The 27514-nt window shown below is 39.5% G+C and overlaps 2 protein-coding genes across 3 annotated transcripts; both read right to left on the reverse strand.

Moving 5' to 3' along the window:
- Positions 1-335: 335 nt before the first annotated feature.
- On the reverse strand, positions 336-2398 carry bcdin3d (BCDIN3 domain containing). The gene is made up of 2 exons (XM_079684840.1): positions 2163-2398; positions 336-1184 (listed from the first exon to the last, which is right to left on the reverse strand). The coding sequence occupies exons 1-2, from the start codon at positions 2364-2366 to the stop codon at positions 630-632; spliced, it is 759 nt and encodes a 252-aa protein (XP_079540966.1). The 5' UTR covers positions 2367-2398; the 3' UTR covers positions 336-629.
- A 1893-nt stretch (positions 2399-4291) lies between these two features.
- cers5 (ceramide synthase 5) lies at positions 4292-25770 on the reverse strand. 2 transcript variants are annotated; one of them, XM_079685294.1, is made up of 11 exons: positions 25449-25770; positions 14545-14650; positions 13936-14066; positions 13560-13617; positions 13346-13396; positions 11117-11209; positions 8966-9094; positions 8138-8244; positions 6521-6677; positions 5731-5870; positions 4292-5541 (listed from the first exon to the last, which is right to left on the reverse strand). In XM_079685294.1, exons 1-11 carry the CDS (start codon positions 25619-25621, stop codon positions 5334-5336), a joined length of 1353 nt encoding a protein of 450 aa, XP_079541420.1. In that variant the 5' UTR covers positions 25622-25770; the 3' UTR covers positions 4292-5333. The 2 variants fall into 2 exon arrangements, with proteins under 2 accessions (XP_079541420.1, XP_079541421.1); XM_079685295.1 differs by lacking the exon at positions 5731-5870 and having other exon boundaries at positions 25449-25766.
- Positions 25771-27514: the final 1744 nt, after the last annotated feature.

A 27514-nucleotide genomic window follows, 5' to 3' on the forward strand; every position in this document is an offset into this window, starting at 1 on the left:
AATTAACCACAAAACATTATGTATTTTGAGGTTTTAACCACAAATATCCCAGATTTCTTTATCTCTCTAGCTGGAATGATAATACAAAAATGTAAATGTTTAAGATTAAATATATTTGTACCCATACATTCTATGTATTCTCTTATCCCAGCTTATTCAGTTTGAGGATTTGCTGATATATATATATATATATATATATATATATTTCTGAATATCTTAAGGATTTGGCCGGATCGAACAAAGTATTTAAACATGTTAAAACATCGTTTACAGTTTTTTGATTTTTCTATAGACCAAATATGAAAAGAGTCATCTGAAGATAAAACAAATGTAAATAGATTGCAGCCTCATTTTTTTAATAGTTCAGTAGATAAATATATGAAGAATGTCACTCAGCAGTTGCCAGAGCAGAGTTGCATTTTCAATTAGCTTGTTTATCCCAACCAAGGAAACAAAAATACTCAGTTTACCGTCATTGAGGACAAACAAACGGTGATCATCAAATCGTCCAGAAATGGTTGGGCATTTCTTAAAGTGATTTAAACAATAAACCTTTATAATCATTGCAGATTAACAATTGAACTTTAATCCTTCCCATTCCATAAAATGTTAGTTTTTGGTCTTCCTGATCATATACCTGCAGCCCTTTTGAAGAGCAGCAGCTTTCTGTCCCAGGTGGTGCTGCCGAAGCTCTGGATGAGCTCCATGCCACAGTGTCTCTCCAGATGCTCCCTGGCCTGTTCTGCTACGTCCCCGCGGATCTTCAGACTCTTGAAGTGGTCAAAGTCTGAGCGGCCCAGCTTCCTCAGCCTCCGGGCTGCAGAGCGGTAGCACTTCCAGGGCTGAGCCTCCAGCAGGAGGTGCTGGCTGATGGAAGCCAGGTGGGAGAGCAGCTGCAGCAGGCCGGTGTCTCCGTGGTTCAGGTGCACCCACATGGTGACGGCCAGGCACAGACACAGGTGGAAGTGGGAGCCGCCGTGCTGGTTGAGGTAATCCTGCAGCTGGTCAGCGTCTTTGGTGATGTCCAGAGGGATGAAGGAGATGCTGCTGGGCAGAGGGTTGCTCTGCTGAGCCCGCTGGATGAGAGTCTCATCCAAGTCGAAGCCCAGGAGATGAACTTTCCTCCTGTCTGACTCTTCTTCAGACACAGGCACCAGATGTTTGTAGAAGGCCACACTCAGATCCTGTCATTCACAGGGGAAGAAAAAGGAGAAACAAATAATGTAAAATGTGGATTCAACTTAATTTCAAATTATATTCAGAGTATCAACATAATTCCCAAAGATGCGATGATGCTGTTCTGGATTACCATATACATCAGGGCACTTGGTACAAAAACATAACATTACTTTGAACTTTTACTCAAGTAACAGAAGCAACAATACACTGTCGTGCATTTAAAATCTTATCTTACTGTCCAACAAAGAACATGAGTATTAGTATTAAGTACCATATACGTTATAAGGAATGGCTGATTTAAAAATAATAGAGCTGATATTTGTGGGGTTTATATCAATATCTTTATACAATGTTGGGAGATTCATCCATAAAAATACAATATAACTTATAATATTCTATTTTGAATAAAAACATCTGAATCTGTAAAGTGAATTAATGTTGCCAAAAAAAATTGTGAAGTAAAAAGTAGAATATTTTCATTTGAGATGTAGAAGAATACAAGTATAAATAGCATCAATTGGTACAATTACAAGTAAGTACCTCAACACTTACCTTTTATAGGGACAGTTCGTGTATTAAAATGAGTTTTCACTATAGGATCAGTCTACCTTCACATTTATTTAAAAAGACATGAAATACTGTGACTTTTGATTGAATACTATATTATGATTTATTTTATTATTTCTTAAATGCCTATTATACTATGACTTTTTTTGGAGAGACAAAAAGACTATGACAGAGACATTTTTAAGGACATACTATGCCATAATTGTTTTTATGGAAACGTAATGAATGCTGTACTTTGAATTTTAATATGTTTCACATAGTTTATGTTATAGCCTACTGTGAATTATTGTAATGGCATATACATGTATGAATTGTAAAGTTGAACATGTGATGAATCCCAATCTACTTGAAGAATTACATAATATAAAGAATATTCCAGACCAAACGGTTAAACACAGATGTGAAGAGTCTCATACCCCAGAGTTACAGCCCACGTCCAGGATCAGTGTGTTCTGAAGGCCGTCTTTGAGGTCTAAATCCTGCAGTAAAGTGGCGGGAATCAGGCTCAGACGGTTCTCCGGAGGATTGAATGTGTAATAGTTGATAAAGTTGCCATAAGGAGCGGCTCCTGGGTCCTTAATTTCTTCAACTTCAGCTATATCTACCGAGCATGTTGCCATCGTAAAGAGTGCGCCTTCAAAATACGTCCGGGTAGAATACATGAGGCTGCAGTCATATAAAAACGTTCCTGCTTAGTTTATGAAAGCACGCACCAAAACACCAATATAATACCTCATGGATGCATTTCAATTTCCATGGTGTAGATACATATCAATAAAAAGAGAGAGCTGTGTCAGATATTTGAAAGTCTTTAATACGTTTAATGATTTTGTATTACAGATACTTATTGTATAATACAGATTATACTTATTGTATGATGCGTATTACTACATCTTAAAGTGATGACTAATGAAAAGAGGTGTTTTAAAGAGTAGTAATACAAAGCTTCATTGATTTGAAGTCACATGGGACCATTGGAAATATGTGAGACTTAATAAAGAAAACAACTCCTGCCTTTTCTCAACACTGTATATAATTAAAAACTAAAATCTGTGTCCTACTTGTCCAGTGTTCTTACCTATGGTTCTTACCCATGGTCCACTGTAGTAAAAACAATGCTACATTATATTACATGCATGATATGGAAGCTATTGAAATATATTGAAATTAAATGAGACTTTTCCATAAGGAAACTTCTGCAAATGGCAAAAACACAAAAAAAGTGTTGCATTTATTTATACATAATATATAATAATGTTGTGTAAAGCATTGTAAACGCATTTTCATTATATATTTCCAAAGTATTTGATAACATTGTGTCTGCTCCAGGTCAGCAGGGGGCGCTCTGTAGTTTTGCTCACAGATTTGCCTGAAGAAGAGAAAAGTCCCCTCAGTTTTTCCGTATCTTACGAAAGCAAAGGTTAGTTAGCTTGGGTGCTAACTTCACATGTCTGTGTGCTGACATTAAGGACAACTGCGTCTTCACTACCTGCGATTTTTATCGCTTTCAATATAAAAAGGTAAAATAACATTTCATTAAGTTCTTGCTCTTAGTTCTACGTGTTTTTAAGATGATCAAATAGTAAGCTAACTTGTAAAGCAACACAGCTAAACGACCGCTCGCTAGCCTCTAGCGATCAAGGGGAAATGTATGATTCTGATGAGTATTATATGGTTTAAAGCATATTTAACATAATGGACTGTTAAAAAAACTCCGAATAGTTTAATTTGCTTCACATGATCAACAACTGCTACAGATAGCTTGGTGTGAGCGAGCAGTCTCAATGATATCAGCCTAAATAATCAGCAGTGAGTTTTATTTAAGGTTATAAGAACAAACTCAAAATTAACTTCAAATCTGAGCAAGCTGTGTTTGGCTCAAACATGGCTGGTTTTTTCTCAAATTAAAATCAGTTAACAATACAATGATACAAGCTTTTGTTAGTTGTATTTATAAACTGATATATACATCTGTCAATTAGTACCTACAACTGTCATAAATGTAGTAAGTAGAGGAGAATTCCCATCTGATATGCTTGGGGTGTAGTAAAAGTATCTTTTGAACATTATCTATAAAGGCGGTGTATTGTGCCCCAAGAAAAGTAAACTTAAAAAAAGGACCTAAAACAGTCATAGTATGTCACAAAAAAAGGTCTGGATATCGCCATTATATCATATTCATGGAATATTTTGTCTATAACAATCCTGTAGAAACAATAAACACCATGACAGCCCTAATGCCCACCCCTGTACTACCTGAGTAAAGTCATTTTCTATCTCTACTTTCTGTACAGTATTTTGATGCTGAACTTGCTCTGACTTTTTGTCCTTCAGGATCCTCAACATGGTGTCTGGGAAGCGCATCGCCGATTACGGCTACAGGACGTTTACTGCCTCGATGATGCTGCTGTCGGTGTACGGAGGCTACATGTGTGTGATGCGAGGGTACCGCTTTGTGCAGAAGCAAAAGCAGCTGAAACTGGCTGCAGAAAACCAGGAGGAACTCCTCAATGAGTGACATGATTGATGTTTTTGCACATGTGGACATTTCCAATTCCTCCCTTTTCTTTTGGTCCTTCGCTAAATAATGAAGATGTTCATTCTTCTCAGGACATTAAAGTGATTTTTTTGTGTGGGTATTGTGCCCTCTCAAGCAAGATGTTGTTTATAAAAATGTCATCAAGCAAAATCAACCAAGGATATATTGCTTCAAAGGCTTCTGTAAAATCCCTGTTGTGAGTGTATCAGAAAAGAGGATGGCTACAATTGTTTGATTTGTAATATATTAAATGCTTTAACCACACAAAGCAATGTTGTATTCACAAACATGACACCATCATGAAAGACATCTTTCAACAACAGCATATATTTGGAAATATTTTTACAAGGCACTCAAGTGAGAATGTGATACGAGACATTTAGTAAAGTCCTCATACCTGGATTCCTATAAAGGCAGTGGCAAACAATTTCATACACATTTGGTCTCAGAAGAAGTAGTACAAAAAAAACTGGAAATAAACAAAGTAGCTTAACAACATTGTTAAATGAAAAATCCACGATGAATCGCAGTAGGCAAACTTCTCTCGCAAACGCCTCAAGTGTTTACTTCTGTTCATACAAACAGCAGGTGCATATTTTAAAAGCTGATAAAACCACAGCTATAATAAGTTACTTATACCGTATTCCAGTTAATTATACATAAAATACCTGCTGTTACATCACAGATTGAAAATACAACACAATTAGTGTTTTCTGCCCTTTGTGATCCAGTGTGATTTAACCCTTAACTGAACAATAATCAAGTTCATCTGACCAATAAAACTGGGAGAGAACATTAAAACCAACAATTAACATCTGCAGCCAAACTCGGCACAAAACCAATCCCATCATTTGAAAAATAAGGCTATACAAAACACTTGCTTCAACAGATCTCCATAACGTTTCCACTTTTACATGTCACCTCTGAGAGGTGTCATACATGTCATTACGAGGCTCTTAGCAGATATCAGTGTATCCATCCTCAGTGTTTGTGTGTGAATGTGTGTGTCGGTGTAAGCTTTGAACGTCAAAGACACACAAAGCACTTATTACATATTATGGGATGAACTGCAGGGGGCTCCCAGCCTCGTGTCACCAGCTGCTGTGGTTCTGCACTCGAGCTTTGGCAGCAGCACAGTGGCCGTTAGTGCCGTTTTCTCCCTTAGGAGAATGAGAGTAAGCCTTCGGACCGTCTGTGGGCGTGTCAGGCTCGTTCTCTGAGCTGCTCTCAATGTCACTGCGGACATCGTTGCACACCTAGGAAGCAGATGGAGCAGGAAACAGGATATTATTGTTAGAGAAATAAGCTCAAACTACAGATGCTAATCAAATGAGCTCTAACACAGCTGTCCCACTTAAACTGAATCGCTTAACAAAAATTAACAGGAAAGATGGAGTCAAGCTGTATGAAAGGTATTACAGCAGAGGGAGCCAAAATAAACTTACAGCGAGAAAAAGAGACGGTAAAAGGTCTCAAGCGGGGAAAGCAAACGAAGAAGAAGCGAGAGGAGTGGAGAAGGGCTCATTGGACAAAGAAAGACAGGATCTCCCTCTCTCAAGCCAGAGGGAGAGGGAACAAACAGCGTCTGCAGAGAGAACGACAGTCAGGCACAGCTCAGAGAGAAGTGCAAACGCAGCAAATTCATCACCAAAAAGCCTAATGGGTTCAGGAAATTGATTGATTGATTGAGTGTTCTTTTTGCCCCTGAAAATCAATGTTTTATTTTCCAAAGGGTTGGGACATTTGTGTTCATCTTTGCTTAAAAGAACATATATTATTTTTATTACTGAAATACATTTATAGCCATTCATTTAGGCCAAAGTTTGAGCTGCTCAAAACCTAATGAAATTACAGAAACTAAAAAGGTAACAGACAAGTAAGAAGATGTTTGTTTATTTGCAGGTTTTAGTAGCTGCAGGAAGGGTATTGATTTGTATGATGTCAAGTCCTTCAGCAGGTCCATACTTCAACATATTCCCTCAAATAATCTAGAAAGTAATGAAGAAATATTGTTTTTGTTTCGGAGAGACAAGGGGATATCTTTTAATGTATTGTTATGCAACTATATAACATAAGGCACAAAAATAAGCAAATCTTCAAATTGATAGGCTGGAAGTATTGAGTGTCAAAATAGTTGGGCATTACTTATTTTTCTACCCGATCAACGAATGGTTTAATTGTTTTATTTTTACATCATATTACATAACTCTCTGTAATGTGTGTGATGTGACCCACCTTGCCCCTCAGCACGGCTTTGACAGCTATGCGGGCTATGAGGTAGGACCAGATGATGTGCAGCACTTGGAGGACGAGCAGTAAGAAGTTGAAGAGCCACCAGGAGGGGTACGGCCCCACTATGGCCCAGCTCTCGAACATAGTGGAGTTCAGGACCCTGGGGCAACAATGAGACAAACAGATGCGTGATCAAGCTGCACGTTAACCATATTATTAAGCAGCACTCCCCTAATGAGGCCCTTTATAACAGCACACAATGTAACTCCCTTTTGGATGCCATGGCGACCAAGCAGGCGAGTAACATGTCTCGAGTGTAGTGTTAGTGTGGTGATTGGATGGTGAGGTTACGTCTTCCTTTAAATCTGTGTGAGTGACAGGAGGTTGTCAACAGACCCACATCCCCCAGCAGAGGTTCGGATTTCAGTGCAGGTCGCTGCAGCTCTATACACTCATCACACCAAGACACTGAATATAGCTGCTCAGGTTACTGCCGTCAATGATAGGTTCCCTATTGTCTCTCTCTCTCTCTCTCTCTCTCTCTCTCTCTCTCTCTCTCTCTCTCTCTCTCTCTCTCTCTCTCTCTCTCTCTCTCTCTCTCTCTCTCTCTCTCTTCTCTCTTTCTCTCTCTCTCTCTGGACGCCTAGCTTCAACATCCAGGCCTCCGTCTAACCACCTCCATTTAAAGGGATACTACTGTGAAGTGGGGTCGTTTTAGGTTCTAATGTATGGCCAGTAGATGGTGGTCAGCACGCCCTAAACTCAGAGACGGGACAGGAGTACCAGCACAGGAGCATTTTAGCCAACTCAAATAAACCACATCTAAAATAAAGTGTTTATCAAATTGAGAATATTTTCTCTGCTTTATCTTGCCATCAGACTCTGCTAACAAAAGCAGTAATTTTACTTCGGGGGTTGGTGCTCTACTTTGCTGCCTCAAGGTAAATTACTGCTCTTGTCAAAGCAGTGGTTTTGAGGAGAGCATAGCTAATGGTTCCACAAAAGGCTGCCTGATGGCAAGGTAAAGCACTTTGAATGGCTAAAATAGGTTTTGCTGTGCACAGCACTTTTTTGATTTACTTGCTTGCCGTTTGTTTCTTCAAACTGGGTGTGTGCCGACCGCCATCTGTGACTAAGAAAGAGTACCTCATACAACCGCAGTTCAAATGATCTTTTAATTATTTTAAGACCAACAATTAGGAGACATCTCTGCGGTGCTTTGAGCAATTAGTAAAATAATGATGAAACTGTTAATCGTCCTGGAAATGGCCTCATATGAAGGTGGTAGTTGTATAACTTATTCATAACATAGCAGAGTACAGGCCGTGTGCTACTGCTTACCACTGTTACTGAATACAAGATACTGTTTGTATCGAAATGTTTGTAATTTAAAAATCCAAGCAATGGATTACATTGTTTTCTCTTCAAGCCTTTGCTAACTATAATAAAGCTAAACGACAGTGTTATGCACACAATTACCAAATGAATGTAAGCCACCTTTAAAGCTATAGCTTTATAATAATTTCCTGCTAAAATAAGATATTATGCATTAATCAAACTCATTATTATGGTAGAAGTAGTGTTATATACTGTGAGGTTGAAGGTGTTATTGAAACTCACCATATTGGATAAATAACTAGTCGTGTGATGAAGAATGCCACACTGAACACAATGAACAGGAAGTCACACAGGCGCTGGTACTTGGCATAGTTGGCCAGCTTGGCTAGCTGTAGAAAAACAAATGACAGAAGCAACAGTTAATGATATGTTTAATGAAGAGTTTTGTTTCATTACCACATATTCCTGGGTTCATACAACTAGTCTGTTTGGTTTGCAGCCAAGAGGAAGTGAACTAACAATAACTATTCATCTCCATCGTTTAGAAGCGGCTGTGGCTCAGTGGATAGAGTGCAGGACTTCGAATCAGGGGGTAGCAAGTTCGAGTCCCACTGCAGTCAGCATGTCGTTGTGTCCCTGGGCAAGACACTTCACCCCAAATTGTTCCTGTGGGGTTTGCCCACAGTACTGAATTTATGTAGGTCGCTTTGGAAAAAAGCGTCTAACAAATGACATGTAATGTAAAAGAAAACTGACTTGAAACCAAAAGGCCAATTGACAATATACTAATAAGAAGTGTACATGTAGAAGTGTAGGCTTCACAATACCTGTATAAAAAGCAGTAACATATTTCTATATCTTCCTCATCTTTCCTTTATATGTTGGTGTATCAGCATGTTGGCAATAACTTCTCTTCAATATCAGAAATGTACTGTAAACAGATCGCAAAACACAGTTTTTAAATCACATTATATTCTCAGTCGAAAAAGATGCAAATACAAAGTAAGTATAAGGTATGAGAGGAGAGGATTATTCAGGTTAGTTGAAAAGAAAAATGAATTGGTGTTTAACTTGAATATAAGTGTGTGATCACCACCGTGTCTGACTGACCTCTAGCAGGAAGTCGGAGGCGTCGTGTACGCACATCACGAGACTCCCGACTCGCGTCATGTTGTTGACGTAAGAAAAGCTGATCAGACCAATCGTCGCCAGGTGATGGATGAACATTATCATGAAGTCCTGAAGTCAAAGGGAGAGAGGGATGGTTACATATGTGCACACCAAATGTTTACCTGTAAACATGTTAACTTGTTTCAAGTGTCTTTTTAACACAATTACCACTTTTTTGTTTAATTTGAATCATTGTTTGACATAAAGTCATCGTATAATATGTAATAAAAAACTGCCATTAAAAAATAATAGTGTAGTACTCCATAAACTCTTAATATCACTGAAAAGTCACATTATGGTATGCCATAAAAGTCGTAGTCATAGTTTGTAATATGAATGCATACAAAAATCACAGGATATTAGGCTAAAAGCTAAATATCACAAAGAATTTGCCAAGCATTTAGACGGCTCGATATAATACATTTTTCAAATAAACAAACAAAAGCCTGATGCACGACCAAATCAGGAGAAAGGGAGGATCACATTTTGTAGCAGCATGTTATGTGCTCATATGTTCTGAATGCAATCAACATAGTGTCTTTACTCTTTTGCATGTGAATGGTCTGCAAAGACTAAAATACGCTGCCATTGGACTCCTTTGTTCACTTCCGTGACAGTGACATCACTACATAACACTCACAAGTCTATTGGCTATCGCTCCAACACATTGTATGCTAAGGGTAAGGACATCTCAAAGCGATTTACCAATCAAAACAGAGCCGACCAGCTAACCAATCAGAGCAGACTGGGCTCTGGTTTCAGACAGAGGGTGAAAAGAGGTGCTGCAGCACAGGCAGTACGAGAAAAAAAGAGCTTTTTGAACATTAGAGCATGTAAACATGCCACAGTAGAGCACAAAATACAATTATGAACCTGAACATGAGTATCATAGTGCTCCTTTAAGAGGAAAAATAAGAGTAGAACAGGTAGTGCTGGATTCAAAGAGCCAGGAGATATGACAGAAATATTAACGGAAAAACCTGAGACACTTGCAGAGACTCGAGAGCAACGACAGGATTTCATGTGTTGGTATGCATGTTCTGAATTTCTTATTTGACCTTTCTATACTGTATCTTTCACTTTTTGGTTGTTTCACATTACCCTTTGTATTTTAACCTCTATTACTATTTTAGTTTTATAAACGTATTTATATATTCTTTTTTTTTGTCTTCGCCATTATGTTAATCCTTTAACATCCCTTCGGATATCAATTAAAGCTTATCTGATTGTATCTCTTAATTCAACCTACATCCATCAGTTTTAATGTTAATCTGTTGTGTACATTTCTGCACAAGATCAACAGACTCATTTTGTAGGATTTTAAATACTGAAGTTTAAGCGAGAAATCATTTGAGAGTTTGCAAACACAGTGACATTTTTTTTATTAGAACCTGAAAAGTGTATTGAAGTTTATTGAAGTCCTCACTGTTTGCATGAATACCTGCTCTTTTGCTTTTCTTGGGCATATTTATTCACTACCTTTGTGGTTTGGGGCAAACTGTAAAGTAATTACAATGCAACTGAGCTGAGGAAGAGCGTAACAGTGAGAATCGCCTGTGGGGATTTCCATTTAGCTTCATAAACACAACTCTACTTTAGCCCAGTTTTCCAGCTTCACATTCCTGATAGTTGCCGTCTGATATGTCTAAAACAATCAACAGCAAATGTCCGCAGCTACTAGCTCCACCTCTCATATGCTGGAATTTATGTAATTCTGACGGAGTTAGGCCTGCTCCATTCTGAAATCACATGACTGTGGGTGCCCTCGTGCTGAAAATACAAAGCATTCACAGACGGAGCAGTACCAGCTCCACCACGCCCCCCCCCCCCCCTCTCAAAAAACTAAAACATGTGACCTTCAAAAAGTACCCCAAATGTACGATCTTGAAACCAAGCAAATTTAGAATCACTTTTGATATTGATGCACTGTCACTTATGTGCATACAATTGAAACACTTTGCAACACACATATTCATAAACACTCACAAATATATTTCTGTCACGGAACAATAAAGGTATTAATGAAAGTTTCACATTGAGCAGCAACTCTGTGGATCCAGTGTGTGTAATAGTCAGTGTGGTTTCACTCACCTTTCTTTTAATGTCAGTGAACTGGGAGAACATTAGGGACCAGTAGAAAGCCAGTTCTGTTACATAGTAGTAGTAAAGACCCGGAGTCATGACCTGAAGAGGAAGAAAGGTGAGACAAGTTCAAATAAGAGTTTTATTTTTTGAAAGTATTTATTTTACACAGTGTTAAAAGGGAAAGAATGATGTATGGCCACCACTGTGCAACACATCCTGTCCCGGTGAGTCACCATGAAGTTACTATATCATAAAGGATGAGAAGATGCCGTCCAGTGAAATGTGTTATGTATGTGTCTTAATCTGGTTCATCTCATAACAAAAGGCAGATCTGCCATAATTATAGTTCATAATTTATGAACTACATTTGAATTGATAGCTTTGATATGGAAAATCTGAATGTGAATCTGCAGCGTGAGTTTTTATATGATTGAAATGTTACCAGTTGTCTATGAATGAGATTTGCAAAAGAAAGTTAGCCAACATTATAAACCCAACAAAGAAACTGCATGATATCAAGAAAGGATCAAATAAGATGAGATAAGATGGTTCTTTATTGATCCCTGTAGGGAAATGCAGGTGTTACAGCAGCAACAGAATAAGAAAGAACACAGATAGTACATATATTAACTGCTTTTTATAACATACTATAATTTATACAGGGAATAGGAGAAAGACTGTGAAGTTAAAGTAGATACTGAAAAGTTTCTAAAGTCAGATTCTCTGCCATTTACTCAACTGTTAAGTGACAGAGGTAATAATTATGGAAGCCTATTTACGCCATTAAAAGAAAAATGAAGATGAAACCTAAGATCTGTTATTAAAAAATCTTTAAGTCTTTTTTTTTATTATAGTTTTGTATTTCAGAAGAATACTCAAAATATTGAGAAAACATTTTATTATTTCGAAATACTCTGTCATTATATTGAGATATTACATGTGTTGTTTTGAGGAAGTTCTTTTTAAATCATGGTCTTTCCTTAAAAAAACACAATTCATTTTCTGGCTTTTCTTGGTCAACTGAGCACCCGAAATACCATTAGACGCGTTCACACCGGAGTTCTTTTCCCCGTACTTTCCCCGTTTAGTTCCGTTAGTACCTCTTATTTTGCGTTCACACCAAAAAGAGTACTTAGTGCAGGGAACTTTTACCCCCATTTTTTTTTTGGGGAGAAAAAAGTACCAATTTCTATTGGCTGGGCGAATTGCAAACCACGCCCCGTAAAACTCTGAAAAGTTTTGTGAAGCCGCCATTGTATTTGCTAGCATTAGCATTATTAGCATTAGCATTAGCCCCGCGCACTAACGGAGAGAGACTAACTTATGGCAACAACAAAAAAACATGGGAGCGGTGGAGATGAGGAGGTGTCGGCGTTCTGGCGATTTACTCGGAAGGCTTCAGTAGAAGCTGCTGGGAGTCCCAGCAGCTTCTACTGAAGCCAGTCCCCAACTCCGGGGACTTCTGGCCGGGGACTTCGGGTGGCAGTATACGCCGTGAAGTAGTTTGCGGCCTGCCAGTAAACCCAAAGCAGAAGAAGAAGAAGTGAGGTCAGCGGCTTCATTTGCGCAATCTTCCCTCAGGGAACTTATTCCGGTGTGAACGCGACCTGTACTTAGTGCCATGGGGGTACTAAGTTCTGCCACTAATGGCACATTTCCACTGCAGCGGGGTAGCCCCGTTTAAGCGTCCCTAAGCGTCCTCGCTCAGGCCTCGGGCTGCCTCGCTGGCCGTCCGAGGCCGTGGCGCATTTCCATTACTTTTTTACTAGCAACTCAGTGTAGGCTGGGCGATAGTTTTTTTTTGGGCGGAGCGACGCTGGGTAAAACTGCAGTGGCGTCATCTTCAATGCGACACAACTCACATGATCTCGCGCACGATCTTGTGATGATTCTATCTGACCAATCAGCAGTCGAGAGTGTTGACGTCACTAGTTCAGCCCTGGTCCTGGCTTGATAGAACCACGATTTTATGGGGCCGGAAAAAGAGGGAAAAAGTACCCGCTGGCCGGTGCTACGCTATATGAAAAGGCCACCAAAAACTGGCCTGGCTGCTTGAGGATGATTAAGGACGCTTAGACGGGGCTACCCGCTGCAGTGGAAAAGCGCCATTAGTGCCGGCACTAAGTACAGCAAAGTATTTGGTGTGAAAGCGGCTATACAATCCAAACAGTTCAGTTGTTTACTTTGTTCAACGGTAAGCTGATTAGATAAACAAAGACTGGAAGTGCATCATACCTGATAGGGATAACCGTACCAGCAATGCCGAGTATCCCACATCCAAGGAGTCTACAAACAAACATGGATTAGTTCAGAAAACAATCCAACCGACTGATATCTTTGGGAATATTCCCATCCAATCAAAGATTATCAATGAGAAAACAAACAATCACATGTTATTTCTCCTCCGTGTTTATAAGTGCTTCCAAGCTTGATCTGATTGTGTGCTCACCTGCCACAGAAACCGGAACCCATAGGTAAATATGCACAAATAAAATGTAAACCTCCACCTACGAGTGAACAAGAAGGAATTATGATCCAGAAAATAGGGCTGGTTAAGGAGAAACAGCACATTAAAGATAATAAAATATAGTAAGCATTCCCATACCACTTACCTGGGTCTCTCTTCATCATAACATATTCTGATTCTTATTTCAAATCTTAATCCTTACAATAAACAAGTCTTGAAGAAACTAGAACCACTCAAACTGAAGTAGTGATATGGGCTCATACACACTATACATAGACACACAGCACCAGAACACACAAGTAGTGTGTGCTCATGCATGCAGAGAGGTTAAAGGTGAACACAACAGGGATTAACCTACATGCTCTCACAGAACTTAGTGTGAGTGCTGGGTTTGTCTTGGTTCCTGCGGTTTCTAAACCAGCGCTCGACCTTTCGCACCTCCCAGTCCAGCTGCTTCGACAAGCCGTCCAGATGCCGAGAGTCTGGAGACTGTGCCGAGAGAAAACAGGGATGAGAAGACAGCTTGAACAGAAGAAACAGTTCCCAGTCCAAGCATATTGCAGTTTCTTTTTATATCAGAGGCTCTCAAGATAACACTCTCAGTGGGAGTATAGAAGTCAAGAGAATAAAGAAATTATCAAGAGAACGCTGATCTAAAAAATCCTGTGAAAACTGCAACAAAGAAAGGGAGACATTTAATAAAATACTATTACAATCGGGACAGAAATGTGCATAATATCATAAAATATTAATCACGCTATCGGTTCCCAGGGTGCAGTTCCCTCAGTGGATTGTAGTCCATTAAACACAATTATTTTAAAGAGAACTTTTCAAAATACAAAGAGCTTTACACAGGCTGCATTTTAATATAGATTTATCCAGAGAGGTCTGACTTGCTGCTCAATACAAAAAGGACTCTAAAAGCAGCCTCAGCCTTAACAGCTATGTTGTAAAGAAGGAAGCAGACCTTTGTGATGGATGTAAACACTTTCTCCAGCACCGCATTAGGATGAGCTCTCCGTCCAACACCAGGGTGGATGAGGAGGCTCCGGGCACAGGGGCTGGCAACACACCTGAGGCAGAGGAGAGAAGGGGGGGGGGCGTTAAAACATCTAACTGGAGGCTTACAGGAATTGCTTCGCTCACATTTTAAACATCGACGGGTGCTGAGAAGAATAACCAGGGAACCGAGGAAATATGTTCAACGAAATGTGAACACGTTTTTATTTTTACATGCGTGTTTATTATTTTTGAGAGAATAGCTAGAATACAAACAGCCACATAAGGAAACAGCTTACTGTATACACCTAGTACAAAATAATATACACAGCAAAATGAATTATATTCGTGACTGCACATTTTTTTTTCAGTTCAAGTTCCTGATGTTGTGTTATGCGAACATATTTTAAAACGATAGCTCTTTTCTTTTTACATTTGGTGGTATGACATGTTCACCAGTAGTAATATTAAATCTGTGCATGCATATTAGCTCCTGCCAAAAATATGCAGACACGTGCCAGTAAAGGCAGGAAAATATTATAATTGTTTCCAGATAAACATGTATGGAAACGATGTAGGTTTCAAACTTTTAATAAAATAGGCTTTGCAAATAAGGGAGGAAATGCTGAATGTAAAAATAACTTTAGTCTGTTCACTCCAATATTCAAAAGGGCACCCTTAAGATGCAAAACAGCAACCACTGAAGTGCTACTCCCACTGTTGCGTCAGCTTGCTTCCAGCTCAGGCCCAGTGTGCAAAACCTTTCCTGTTATTTCAGAAAGAAAATACACAGAGCGTGTTTTTTTTATCGATTCCTTTCAAAGGAAATTCACCGGCATACAGTTTCAAGAAAATATTGCCATTATTGCATAAGCCTGTTTGGCTTACATCAGATACATAATGAAAAACAGTTCAAACTAGCTGAAGGGGAGCTTTTTGAAATCCCCACTGATTCTGGGATGTCTCCTTCGGCATAGCAAAATGACGACCTTGTTCGACCCCTGCCTGTACTTCTGTTCTGCACTATGACTGCACAGTCACTTTTAGCTGGGAAAGAAAGCTAAGTATTAACGCTTATATGAACAAAATCAGGAAAGTTCTGGGACAAACAGATGCCACATAATGTGCAAAACAGATGTCGTAGTCGAATTGTGCTTGTGCTAATCGATAACACTGATGTTCGTTCATAAATATTTATTTGTTAACGATTTTTTGCATCTCCGTAGAGGCCATAAATCTTTATTTGTGTGGAAGGCATAGCTCAAATAGAACACAGACAGAATACAGGATAAAATAAAGCAGCCAGCTGTGAGTCAGGTGCATTCTGGTTCAGTTTTATGGGTCCGTGCTGATACACGAGCGACAATGGGCTGCGACAATGGCTCTCTGTGCGTAGTTACACACTGACCTTCAAAGACATCATCAAAAAGCAGGATGACAGGATAATTAATAAACAAGGACAATATTTGTTGGTGTCACACAACATGCCTCAAAAGTAGGTATTAATATAACTATACGTAAGGGACTCATACCATCTGATTTCATCAAAATCACTTTGAATACAGTTTTATTAAAAGAGGCTCAATCAATATTCACAACAGTGTGGCTGATGCAAAACTGTACTGAGAAACTCTTGCAGAAAACATTCCTGTGTCTCCACCTGGGAAATGTAGATCCGTGTCTCTCTCATGAAGAAAAGAGTCTTTTGTCAGAGCTGCTCTACTCACACTGACCTAACAGCACACTGTAGCTAACTTGATCAACACTGTATTTTCTCAGATTCCTAAGGTTTGAGCCTTGGGAAGTTAAAATAGAATAAAGCTATTTGGACAAAACTAGCCCCCAGTCTACAAGGTCAATTCATACAAGGGTGCTAAAGGGGTCGTTTGTTGTTGATTTAGAGCCAGATATGTAAATATATATAAATGTACAAACAAAAGAAAAACAGTCTTTTACATTTTATTTTTGTAACGAATGTTGTGAATCTCTGTTTATATTAGATTAGACACATTCAATAATGCACTTTTCCAAACATTTCGGATTATTTGCAGAGGATTGCACATACACAACAGTCTTATGCAATAAAACCATTGGTTAATAAGCTGTAAGGTGCATTTTAGTCGTATACTGTATGTTTCCACAATCACCTTAAAGAACTGATGGAAATCTGCGCCCTGCAGACACAGAATAACACAACTCAACGAGACTGCATTTAGAGTTTGGCCTTACCCCTTTGTGGTAAAGAGAAATGTTAGCTATGTTAATGCCTCAGAGAAAAGTGAAAACACATGGTGACAGTGAGTCACCCCCCCGCCTACAACAACATGAAATGTCACTGTACTTTTGGCTCGTACGGCTCTCAGAATATAAATCAACTGAAAACATGTTTATAAACCTACACGTTACTATTATTTTATACATGCAAACGTCAGTTTTGTTTTGACATCAAAGTTCAACATTCATCACAAGACTTGTTTTCTGGGAAATGTTGTGGGTTGTGAACAGGGTTATATACTTGTTTACCCTTATTATAAACAGGCATTTTTAAAGTTTATTACATTTCTATAAACATTTGAGTAACCATTTTTATTTAGACAATTTTGATCTACTTTAGGATCAGTCGATCCATCATCCTGTCATGAGGGTATAATCCTTTTCCTGGAAAGTGTTAAACCATAGAGGAATTCCCCTATGATGAAACCTCTATTGTCTGAGCTATGTGCAATAAGTTAGTTCCTGGTGAAGGGAATCTGAGTTATGAGAAGGTCACAGAAAGACACTCCCTTTCTCCCAGTTTGACTATTGTCTCACTGCAATAAGCAGCTTGACCTCTAAGCACGTTGTACTTGTCCTAAAATGACCTTTAATTGTGAATAATGACAAGTATGTAGATCAAAGTGGCTGAGTTATATCATTTTCATACCATCCAAACCATCTCTATACGTTAAACACTTTCCTGTGGCCTTGTGTTGTATTACTCAGGGAGATCCAAATGTCACTGTTTAATTGCGCCTTGAGCATAAAACAATGTCAATGAGCAGAGTCAACATGCAAAGATCCTTGTATTGCGCTTAAATGCTTAACAGCTGCAGAGCTAATGAGTTTGTCCGCTGTCAAGGACTGTAATGACCGTTGCTAAGGAGGATCAAGAGAGAGAAAGGAAAAGAGGTTCAAATAAAAAGAAAATGTGTGTTTCCACACAAATCATAATGTTTTGCAAATTATTTGGCGGCCCACTTGCAATGCGTGGGCCGCGGACTACTGCTGCTATAGACAGTTCATGGTACACTATAGAGACAAAAGTATTAGGCAACATACACATTACACCTACAGGAGCTTTTATGACATCCCATTCCAAATTCTTAGGCATTAATATGAAGTTGGTCCTTCCTTTGCAGCTATAACAGCTTCCAAAGAGCATTTGTGAGGTCAGACACTGATGTTGGACGACAGGGCCTGGCTCGCAATCTCCGTTCTAGTTCATCCCAAAGGTGTTCAATGGTGTTGAGGTCCGGGCTAAGAGGAGTGGGCCAATACTTTTGTCTATATATAGTGTAGCTCGTTGCAGGCAGCACTCTGCCACTCCCCGGTGTGAACTTGGCACGGTTGCCTACATTTGCTTTCTAATAATCTCTAACTATCCCACGATAGATGAGTTGATGTGGTACAGATAGTGGCAAAAGTCTAGGTTATCTTGCTAGCACAGGCCCTTCAAATTAAAAGAATGCAAGCCTTGGCCTGCAGTGCTAATCGTCAGATGGCAGCATCGGGAGGGCGAAAGCTAATCTATTTAAGTTAAACATCAAAACGTCCCTGTGTTCTTCCTCAGAGCCTGACCACTCCAACATGCACACAGCCTCTCACCAAGACACAGGCTCAGTGTGGAGTGTGTACACGAGGCCTGATGGCTCTGAGGGGGAGAGCTACATACAACCTTGACTCTGGGAAAACTTCCAAGTCCCGTAGCCTCGGAGGCTGAGAGAGACACGGCTCTATTCATGCTACAGTACCACATGTAGTTGTGGGATTCTTTTGACTTGTGTATCGTTTTGAAAGAGTTGACCGTCATGTGGAAGAAACATGACTTAAGGGAGATACTATAGCTTTACAATATTGGGAATAAAACTGACAAGGCAATATTGTATTTTCAGCAAGATATATAATAATATGATTAAATACAAGATTTACAGATGATGTCTGTTGAAAATAAACATCATCCTTTCCTCAGCTCAAATATTTCCAAACTGACAACATTTGTTTTGACCACATATCTCTTCAGTATTTGTATCCTGTTCCTCGCCCATTTTTAGATTCGGGTTTCAAATATGCGCCAACTGATTTAGTAGTTTTAATACATTCATTATTATTTTTTTTATTTTTTTTTGTACTTTGTTTCTATTGTTTTTCCTTTTTTTAACAAACAGTCTGAAAATAGACAGGGTCATCTTGGGTAGAATGAAATGCTTACCATCATGTAGTAAGAACAAATATATACATGTATACATATATTTAACCACTTGGATACCTCTTTGTATAAAAAAAAATCAGTTGGGTTACAAATAAGTAATATATTCATTTATAATGATTGCAATTGGAGTGTCCTGGTAGAGCGTGGGATCCATGCATGTCATCCCCCCTCTCTTCCCCTTTTCAGATCATCAGTTATACTAGCATTACATTCTGAAAAAAAAGCCAGATTATCTTTAAAAAATAAAGAATGGATGCGATTGGGGATGTGGTGTGCATGCAGAGACTGAATGTCACTCACTAACAACAAACTATCCGAGAACCTTTGCCTTGCTGAAACGATATGTTGTGCTGCCCTCGGATAGACAATGTCCCATTATGTTGGTGATAAACAAAACACTGAACGAGGAGGATGTGTAAAGCAGTACATCAACATTTTGGTTTAATGTACCCTCACTTCCTTTTGGCAATGAGAATACCTGGTTGTTATTTTATCAAGGGGGAAACAGCCAAAATGTCCCACAACAGATTACATGAAAATCCTCATAATCTCAAACACATCTTAACCCTGTTCAACCCATGACTCGGCTTAGTAGGGCCGAGGCTTGCACACACAACACAGCCTGACTGCTCCCATCTACAACATCACTGCCAACAACAAAACCATGATTATGATCAATCAAAAAGAAAATGGTCTAGAGGAGGGAGTTTGGTGAGGCTGTTGGAGAAAGCTGTTATGTTAGAGAGGGGAGCTGCCTGCATGTAGAAGAGGAATCCTGTAGATTGAATATCCTTTGATGAATGTGTGTGAGAAGACAGCCTTTCAAGGAGAATATGTGTGCGACAGACAAGTTAGTATAATGTCGACCTTTGATAAGCTGCAAAGAGAACAAAGAACATACATGTATACAGTATGTGACCTCAAGGCTCCACCCTGTGTGTCTTCTTCTGATTGACAGAACAGAATGATCTAATTATGAGGACAACTTATCACATACTGCAGTTGTCTGAGAAAACATTGTAAGGCTAAGATGAAGCAGGTTCTGTGGCTTCAAAGTCAGCATTACTAGAAGTAGAGATGGCTTTCTGAAGAAAATGCACATGTGTTTTGTAATACTGAAATAATAAAGTCAAAATACAATTACTGAAAGGAGAAGAGAAAGCAGTTTAACAGGAAGTGAGGGAAGAAGTGTCACTAAAGTGTCAGCTAAAGTTCGGGTTAGAATAAAGGAAAGTAAAATGTTTATGAATGAACAAGGAAAGCTTTTGGTTTGGGGAACAGAAGAATTTCATTTGTGTTGGCAAAATGGAAAATCCAGAGGCCTGATAGAGCTGGAAGTGACGCCGTAAATAAAGATCATTTTCGGTATCAATTAATCCTAATGTTGATATTGCAATAATGTTACAGCTTGTTTGATTTGACCAAATGCCCGAAACACAAAGATATTTAGTTTGTTGTGAGAAATGACAAAGAGCAACATACATTTGAGAATATTCAACCAGGGACTTGATTTTTGCTTGTAGAAAAATACAAATAAATATAAATTACAATTAAAAAATAATTGCAGATTTATTTGTTGTTAATGGACTAATCATTTAAGTTGGAAGTATCAAAGAACAAGCATTGCAAGGACAAAGTCAAAGCGAGAGATGAAAGTGGTTGTATTTGTATTTAGAGATAGAGCATAAGTAAACCTATAAGCCATGAGTCAAAAAAAGGTCTGTGGCAGGAAGTCTGTGAGAACACCCCCATCTGAACCCAATCTCATCCGTGTGTGATTGTGTGTGAATGCCTGACCTCTAACTGCAGGTGTGAGAACAGTGCATGTGTGTGTGTGTGTGTGTGTGTGTGTGTGTGTGTGTGTGTGTGTGTGTGTGTGTGTGTGTGTGTGTGTGTGTGTGTGTGTGTGTGTGTGTGTGTGTGTGTGTGTGTGTGTGTGTGTGTGTGTGTGTGTGTGTGTGTGCGCGCGCGCGCGCGCGTGCGTGCGTGCGTGTGTGTGTGTGTGTGTGTGTGTCTGCTATATTTAGTGCAGTGTGCACAAACAAACTGCTCTGCCCGGGTTCAGGTTGTGCGGAGAGGAGGAGCTGAAGCTGTGGTGTGATGTCTTTATCTGATGAATAAATGAATGAGGCAGCCGGTGTCAGACAGCGGCAGAGTTTACGCTCTCTGATAACATCGCTCCGGATCATTCTCTGATCAGGACAGCCCGGAGAGGGACAGCCGGTCCAGCTCTGACACATGAGACAGCTGGCTCAGTGTGTGTGCATCTCACTGAACACCTCAGCAGCCCTCCTCACACACCTCCAATATCTGATCGCTTCTTATTTACAAACACTTGATCATGTCTAAATGAAACAAAGTCTGACGCTGAGTTTGGAGCTGTAAGTGTCAAGTCTAGAAACCATGCCCGAATGACAATAGGCCCTACCCATTTTGAATTGACAGGAGTATTTAATTATACTCAGGTAATTGTCTCCTACTTGCAATGCTTAGTCAACCTCTTTTCTCTTTGTTGTCAGACAAACTTAGAAAGCCATTTTATCATTAAAGGTCACACAATACTAATCCTGACTGTGGAGCTCTTAAACGTTATGTAAGCTTTGATCACATAACTGTTTATAGCCATACAGTTAAAACATTAAAAGGCACGCCAATGACAATGCCTATATTGTTGGATGTTAAAGTGAAACATCTGGAATGAGCGGCTGTGAGAGCAGAGCCCAGATTAGACACCAGATTAAGTGCGTTATACACCTAGCCACCTAGCACTGTCTATGTATAAAATGCTTTTCTGCATTGACTATCTAATATCATTTTTTGTAGAGTCAATGAAGAATCCCTTTACAGGTAAAGTAACAAGATGAGAACGTCTTTTGGCGTTAGATAAAATAAATGTAATGTAATAGGATAAAAATCTCAATATTTGAGAGGCTGAAAACAATTCTCTGCAATTTATGCATTTGGAATCTACTCAATACATCAATCTAAATAATTGGAGATGATTCGTTCTTACTATCGGCCCATTTGATTAGTCAACTAATCATTGCATCTCTAGAAGACAAAGCTTATGATCAAATCTCCATCTTTCTTTCACTGTGTAAACTGCCATATATCCCGAAACCCATTGTTTATGTTTCTTTGTTTCATCTTATCTCGCCATTCTGAACTGAGAAATCCAACATATCTATCAACCTCCAATGTTTCTTTGAACACTGGCACCCTGCTACTGGCTTCAACACTATGCAAACAAATAATAGAGCAATTGTTTACTTAAGCAATCAAAAGATGGAAACCATTAAGCAATAAGTCAAATAAAAGGGCGCATTTTAGCCAAAACAAATACTCTAAAGGGGCCTATCTGAAATGTGAGTATAAACGTGTATAGTCTGCTATGATTTCCATTGTGCTTGGTCCAATGCAACGCTCCTCTTATTCTTGGATCTTGAAACAGGCAAAACCTTTAACAACGAACAAAGTAATTGTGAAAACTTTTTCTTAAAATACTGTATAAGGTCCATTGTCACCGCCTGTGTAAATACACCGTTTTAAGGGACCAATAACACAACACAAACATACAAACTAAACAAACTTTCATATCAATATTTGAGAAGTAAGCTTGGACTTGTTACTCGAAAAACAAGGTTATGCTTTTGGTTTAGATTGGAATAACTACTTGCAGAATTTTCCTGAAACTTGGTGGAAGGAAGAAGCATTCTTTGAGTGTGAGGAAGATGGTAAGGCCTGTGATGATAAGATAAGATAACTCCACAACAGGTCAAGTATGAAACAATAGGCATATTAGTTGCACACAACATTTGCTCTGGTTTGCCAAAGCAAAATTCCTGTAGAAGTTCTTCACTTGTTTGTGTAGCAAGACATGCAGGTGGCTTACATCCAAGCATGGGTGTAATCTCCACTGGGGACAGGGGGGACATGTCCCCCCCACTTTTCAAAATCCCATTTGTGTCCCCCCCACTTTTTAAATGTGTTTATTATTATTTGTTTACGCAAGCGGTCATTGTCACGGAGGAGCGTCTGTGTGTGTGTGTGTGTGTGTGTGTGTGTGTGTGTGTGTGTGTGTGTGTGTGTGTGTGTGTGTGTGTGTGTGTGTGTGTGTGGCACGAGCGCATCTTGTGAGAGAAATAGAGAGAGAGACAGAGAGAGAGTTACGGGGGTTGTTGTTAGCATTTGGTGCTAGCTCGGAGCTAACGGAGGTTAGAAGCTGTTTCAACAATAAGGAGAGGGAGAGTCCTCTCCTGTCGGACTGAGAGAGATAACGCCAGCTCAGGGAGGTAAAGGACTCTGAGTGATTAGACTGTAAACTTTAGTCTAAGTTATCTCAGTCGGTCTCAAACGGTTTCTCAATCCTTCCAATGTGTACTATAGGTCAGTACAAAAATAATAAACACAGTTTGAAAGGGGAGTGATTAGTCCAATATGCATAAATAAAAAGAAAGAATGCAGACTAGGTAAGATAAAGACAGGAGAGAGGAGTTTATCAATGATTTGTTATTAGTTGTGAGCATATTCTAATGTTTTTTTTATCAATGAAATATATACAGTTCTGTTTCATTTGAGTGCTGAGTGTGGGGGAAACTTCTGTGTTGCAATGCAGTGGGAGTCACCGACTCATGAAGGAGACACGGGAAGAGCAGGAGCTTTGATGTTAAACACTGATGGTTTATTTAGGAGCTTCGGCCGGAGAATTCACAAAACAAGTCCAAGAGCCAGAGTTTCTGACTTCACGGTAGAGTTCCCACGTCAATTCTGAAGATCTCTAACCCAGACCCATGTATTTAACTAGTTCAGAGAGAATAATCAACATTGTGAATAACAAGATAGAATCATAACACCTCTATCAGCTGATGCCAACAGGCAGGACGAACAGGGAGAAAGAACACTGAGAGCACAGCAGCCAAGGTTACAGGTGCCTGTGCTCAGTCAGGACAGTTTGAACTGATAAACTGGGTCAAAGTTATGGACCTTGGAAAATATTTCCCCAACATTGAGAACTGTATCCATAAATCTCTTAATGTTGCCTTCAAAGTGCACCAGATTGATAGCTTCAATTTAAAGAAAATAAATCTTCCCGGGGTGCATGCCCCCGGACCCCCCTAGAGCACCCTTTTTTCCCCAAGAGCCCCCCAAAATGACTTCTGTTGGAAGTTGTAGTTGCTCAAAGTAAGCCAGATTTTGCCGATGTGTTTATGTGGATTCAAAAGTCGTAAATAGTCTACAAAATGGAGGAGACCGATCTGATTGGAGCAACTGTGACAAATAATCCAACTGAAGCCGGCATGGACAATGACTATGTTTTAAAAATGGGCTTATCCAGACAAGCCTGGTTTTTTTGTCAATTATTTTTTATTGTAATGTAGAAACAAGGCTTTTAGTGACAATCATATATTGCTTTACAATTATATGTAGAAAAAAAAAAAAGTAAAAAAAAGAAGAAGATATTTGGCCTCAAATCATCTGAGGCCTGGCGCCCCCCCTGCGATCTTTGGCATCCCCCCCAAGGGGGACGCGCCCCCCAGGTTGGGAACCACTGCCCGGATGTGAGGTCATCACAAATAAAACAGGTTCACATGGATAGGATACTAGATAAGTGTGCACACTCATTATATACACTACACATTTTTCTTGGATTTGTTAACACTATAGTCCCTTAAATAATTGTAGAAAGGCAGGAAATGGAATTAAATTGAGAAAATGTTTAATTGCGGAGGACCCCCTGTTTTGTCCCCCCCCCACTTCTCAAACCAAAGTTACACCCTTGCATCCAAGTGTGTACCACTACCAACCCAGAGTGTGCATTTGTTTATGTGTGAGTTTGACAGCCTATTGTTGACTGCCATACATGACACTGTTTCCTGCTCCACTGTTGAACTTAGCTTAACCTTTACACAGGACCTCATGAGACATGATGGGTACCTTGATCTTATAAGTGAAAAGAAGATGAAGCAATTTCAGAGAAGTGGCAGGCTGGATGGCAGCAGTCCCTAGCACGCATGCACCAGTTAATGGCAGCTAAAGACACATAAGCGGATTGGTCAACAGTCAATGATTACCAAACTAGTCTAGAGTTTAGAGAAGAGAGGTGGTGGGCGGTGTTGCAGGCACCTTGAAGATACCTCCTGAAGACAATTATGATCACATATGTTTTTTAAAAAGTAGAAGAGAATAACAAAAAAATAGATGGTAGTGTTTTGTTGGACGGAAGAACTACTGGTCACGAGGAAATGGTGTTTGACCAAAGAATTTCCCGAGTTAACACAAATGTGAATACTTTGGTTCAACCACTGCCAGCAAAGCCATCACTCCATTGTTGTGAGTAGACCTCTGTTAAAAGTATTTTCACCAGCAGCCTACAGGAAACAGCGGCATGAGCGACGTGGACACACCTTTCGAAGAGAATCCTCAAGGCGAAAATCCCCAAAGCCAGCGGCAAGGCAGAAAACAAGTGCCCCGCTTTGGGGTACTCCACCCCGGGAGCCGGGTCCGCCAGGTCCGCCCAGGTGACGTTGTGTGGGAGCCAGAACCGCTCGTTCCAGAACCAGGCTGAAAGAGCAGCCATGTTTCTGTGTCCCGGGCCCCGGACGGTTGGATGAAAATAAGTTATTATTCAAAAGAAAAGGATGAGAGAAACTTGATGAAGCCTCCTTCCCCTGGGTTACTTGTGCCATGAATTGCCTCCCTCAACTTTACCGTTGAATTGAAGAGGAAACAAGAGACTTCCGGTGGACATTTTCAAAATAAGACTCCAAACGGTGACCGTTAGATTTAGTTTGAGTGGCAATATCACGAAACTTTAATTACTTTCCATATGAAGGTTTAATAGATATTTACTTTTTGTTGAGTTATCTTTATAATATTACATTTTGTTACTTTTTGTCGCAGCTGAATACTTGACTTGGGGCTGATAGTAATCATCAAAATACAGTAGAAAAACTATGCTGCCTCATATTATTGAAAATAATGAAGATAATTAAATTGGTCTCATAGAAAACATAACCATCACCCTTTTTTATAATAGGTGAAAAGAGTGTCATGTGTGTCCAGTCCATAGACTGTATGGGTCCAATCACGTTAAATTGGAATCATTGTTTTCTAATATAAATGTGAATGGCAAATTAGGCTACAAACATAATCAAAAAGTGTTCTACATAAGACCGATTTAATCACCCAATTCGTTAATTTATTGTAACCTTGTGCCAAGTCATAGTTAAGGTTTTAAATAAACATCACGTTTATGTATAGAAACAAACAAAAATACATTGATGATCCATAAATCAGTCACCCTAGAAATAATCAGCGAGCCAGCCTATCAAGGGCTGATGGGATGCTCTAGTAGTGTAGTGTAGTGTTGGCTGTTGTGAAATTATTATAATTTGCCAGTTTTGACTTGTAAATGATAAGACCTGACACTTGCCAAAAAGCCCAAATCAAGTAACGAATTGTCCACATTTCTTCATCTTGTTTTTTTATTGTGTAGGTCAATCTGGTCAGCTTCCGGTATCTTTTGGCTGTTGTCAAAAAGCTTGACAGACCTTGGCTGCCCTCCTGAGATGAGGGCTGGAATTGAGGAAGTGAAGGCGGGTCCTCCCTCACCGAGGGGATGGGTGCCATGCATGTATGGGATACATCCCCGTTTCCCTGTTGGAGCCACACTGTTGTCAGAAACTTTAATATTTAATTAACTATGGTATGGTGGTGTTGTATAACCTATACTACTATATTATAGGCTACACTGGGAGATTGTACTGCCTCCATTCAGTAATCCGATTGATAGGTTATCTTTAAAGGTGCCGAGTCAAAGGCAGATACAATTGACGACTTGTGATCGATGTGATGGCGCACTCTAGTGGACAATATATACATTGCAACTACAAATTGTTATGGAATATTATGTGACATATTGACCTTTAGGGGATTTTATTTCTGTAATGGCTAAGATGTACATTACACCCCACTAAAAGTCACCATCAACATGTGTATTTTGTGCATTTCGAATTTGCTCAAAGTTTCTTTTAAATTACACATTATTGTTTTTTCACAACACCACAATGGTGTAGTGTTACGAAAATTGAGCATCGCTCCATCCGTGTTGTTAAGGAGGGATGGGGCAGCTGCAGATCTGTCTGCTGTCTAATTATAGATGACCGTTTGCCCCTTTAGAGCGCGGTATTATTAGAAATCTCACAGGCCAGTTGACTCAATAACTATGCAAGGGGTTTCAGCCAGGGATCCTGATTTAAACAAGTGGTAAATGATGTGGCTCCGCGGTCTACAACAAAACTAAGCAAAAGTAACACGATAGTGGGACCAAGGAGAAACGATAATGGAGAGGAATTTTTATAAAGTGTTTCAACAATTATGAAACTGGCAGGCAGGGAATGTATATTACCACTTCAAGGCCAGAGGAAATAGGCTTCCCACTGACTTTCACGCTGCCTTGAGCTGAATCTCT

This window comes from Notothenia rossii (genome assembly GCF_949606895.1).
Source record: "Notothenia rossii genome assembly, chromosome: 5".
Taxonomy (NCBI): domain Eukaryota; kingdom Metazoa; phylum Chordata; class Actinopteri; order Perciformes; family Nototheniidae; genus Notothenia; species Notothenia rossii.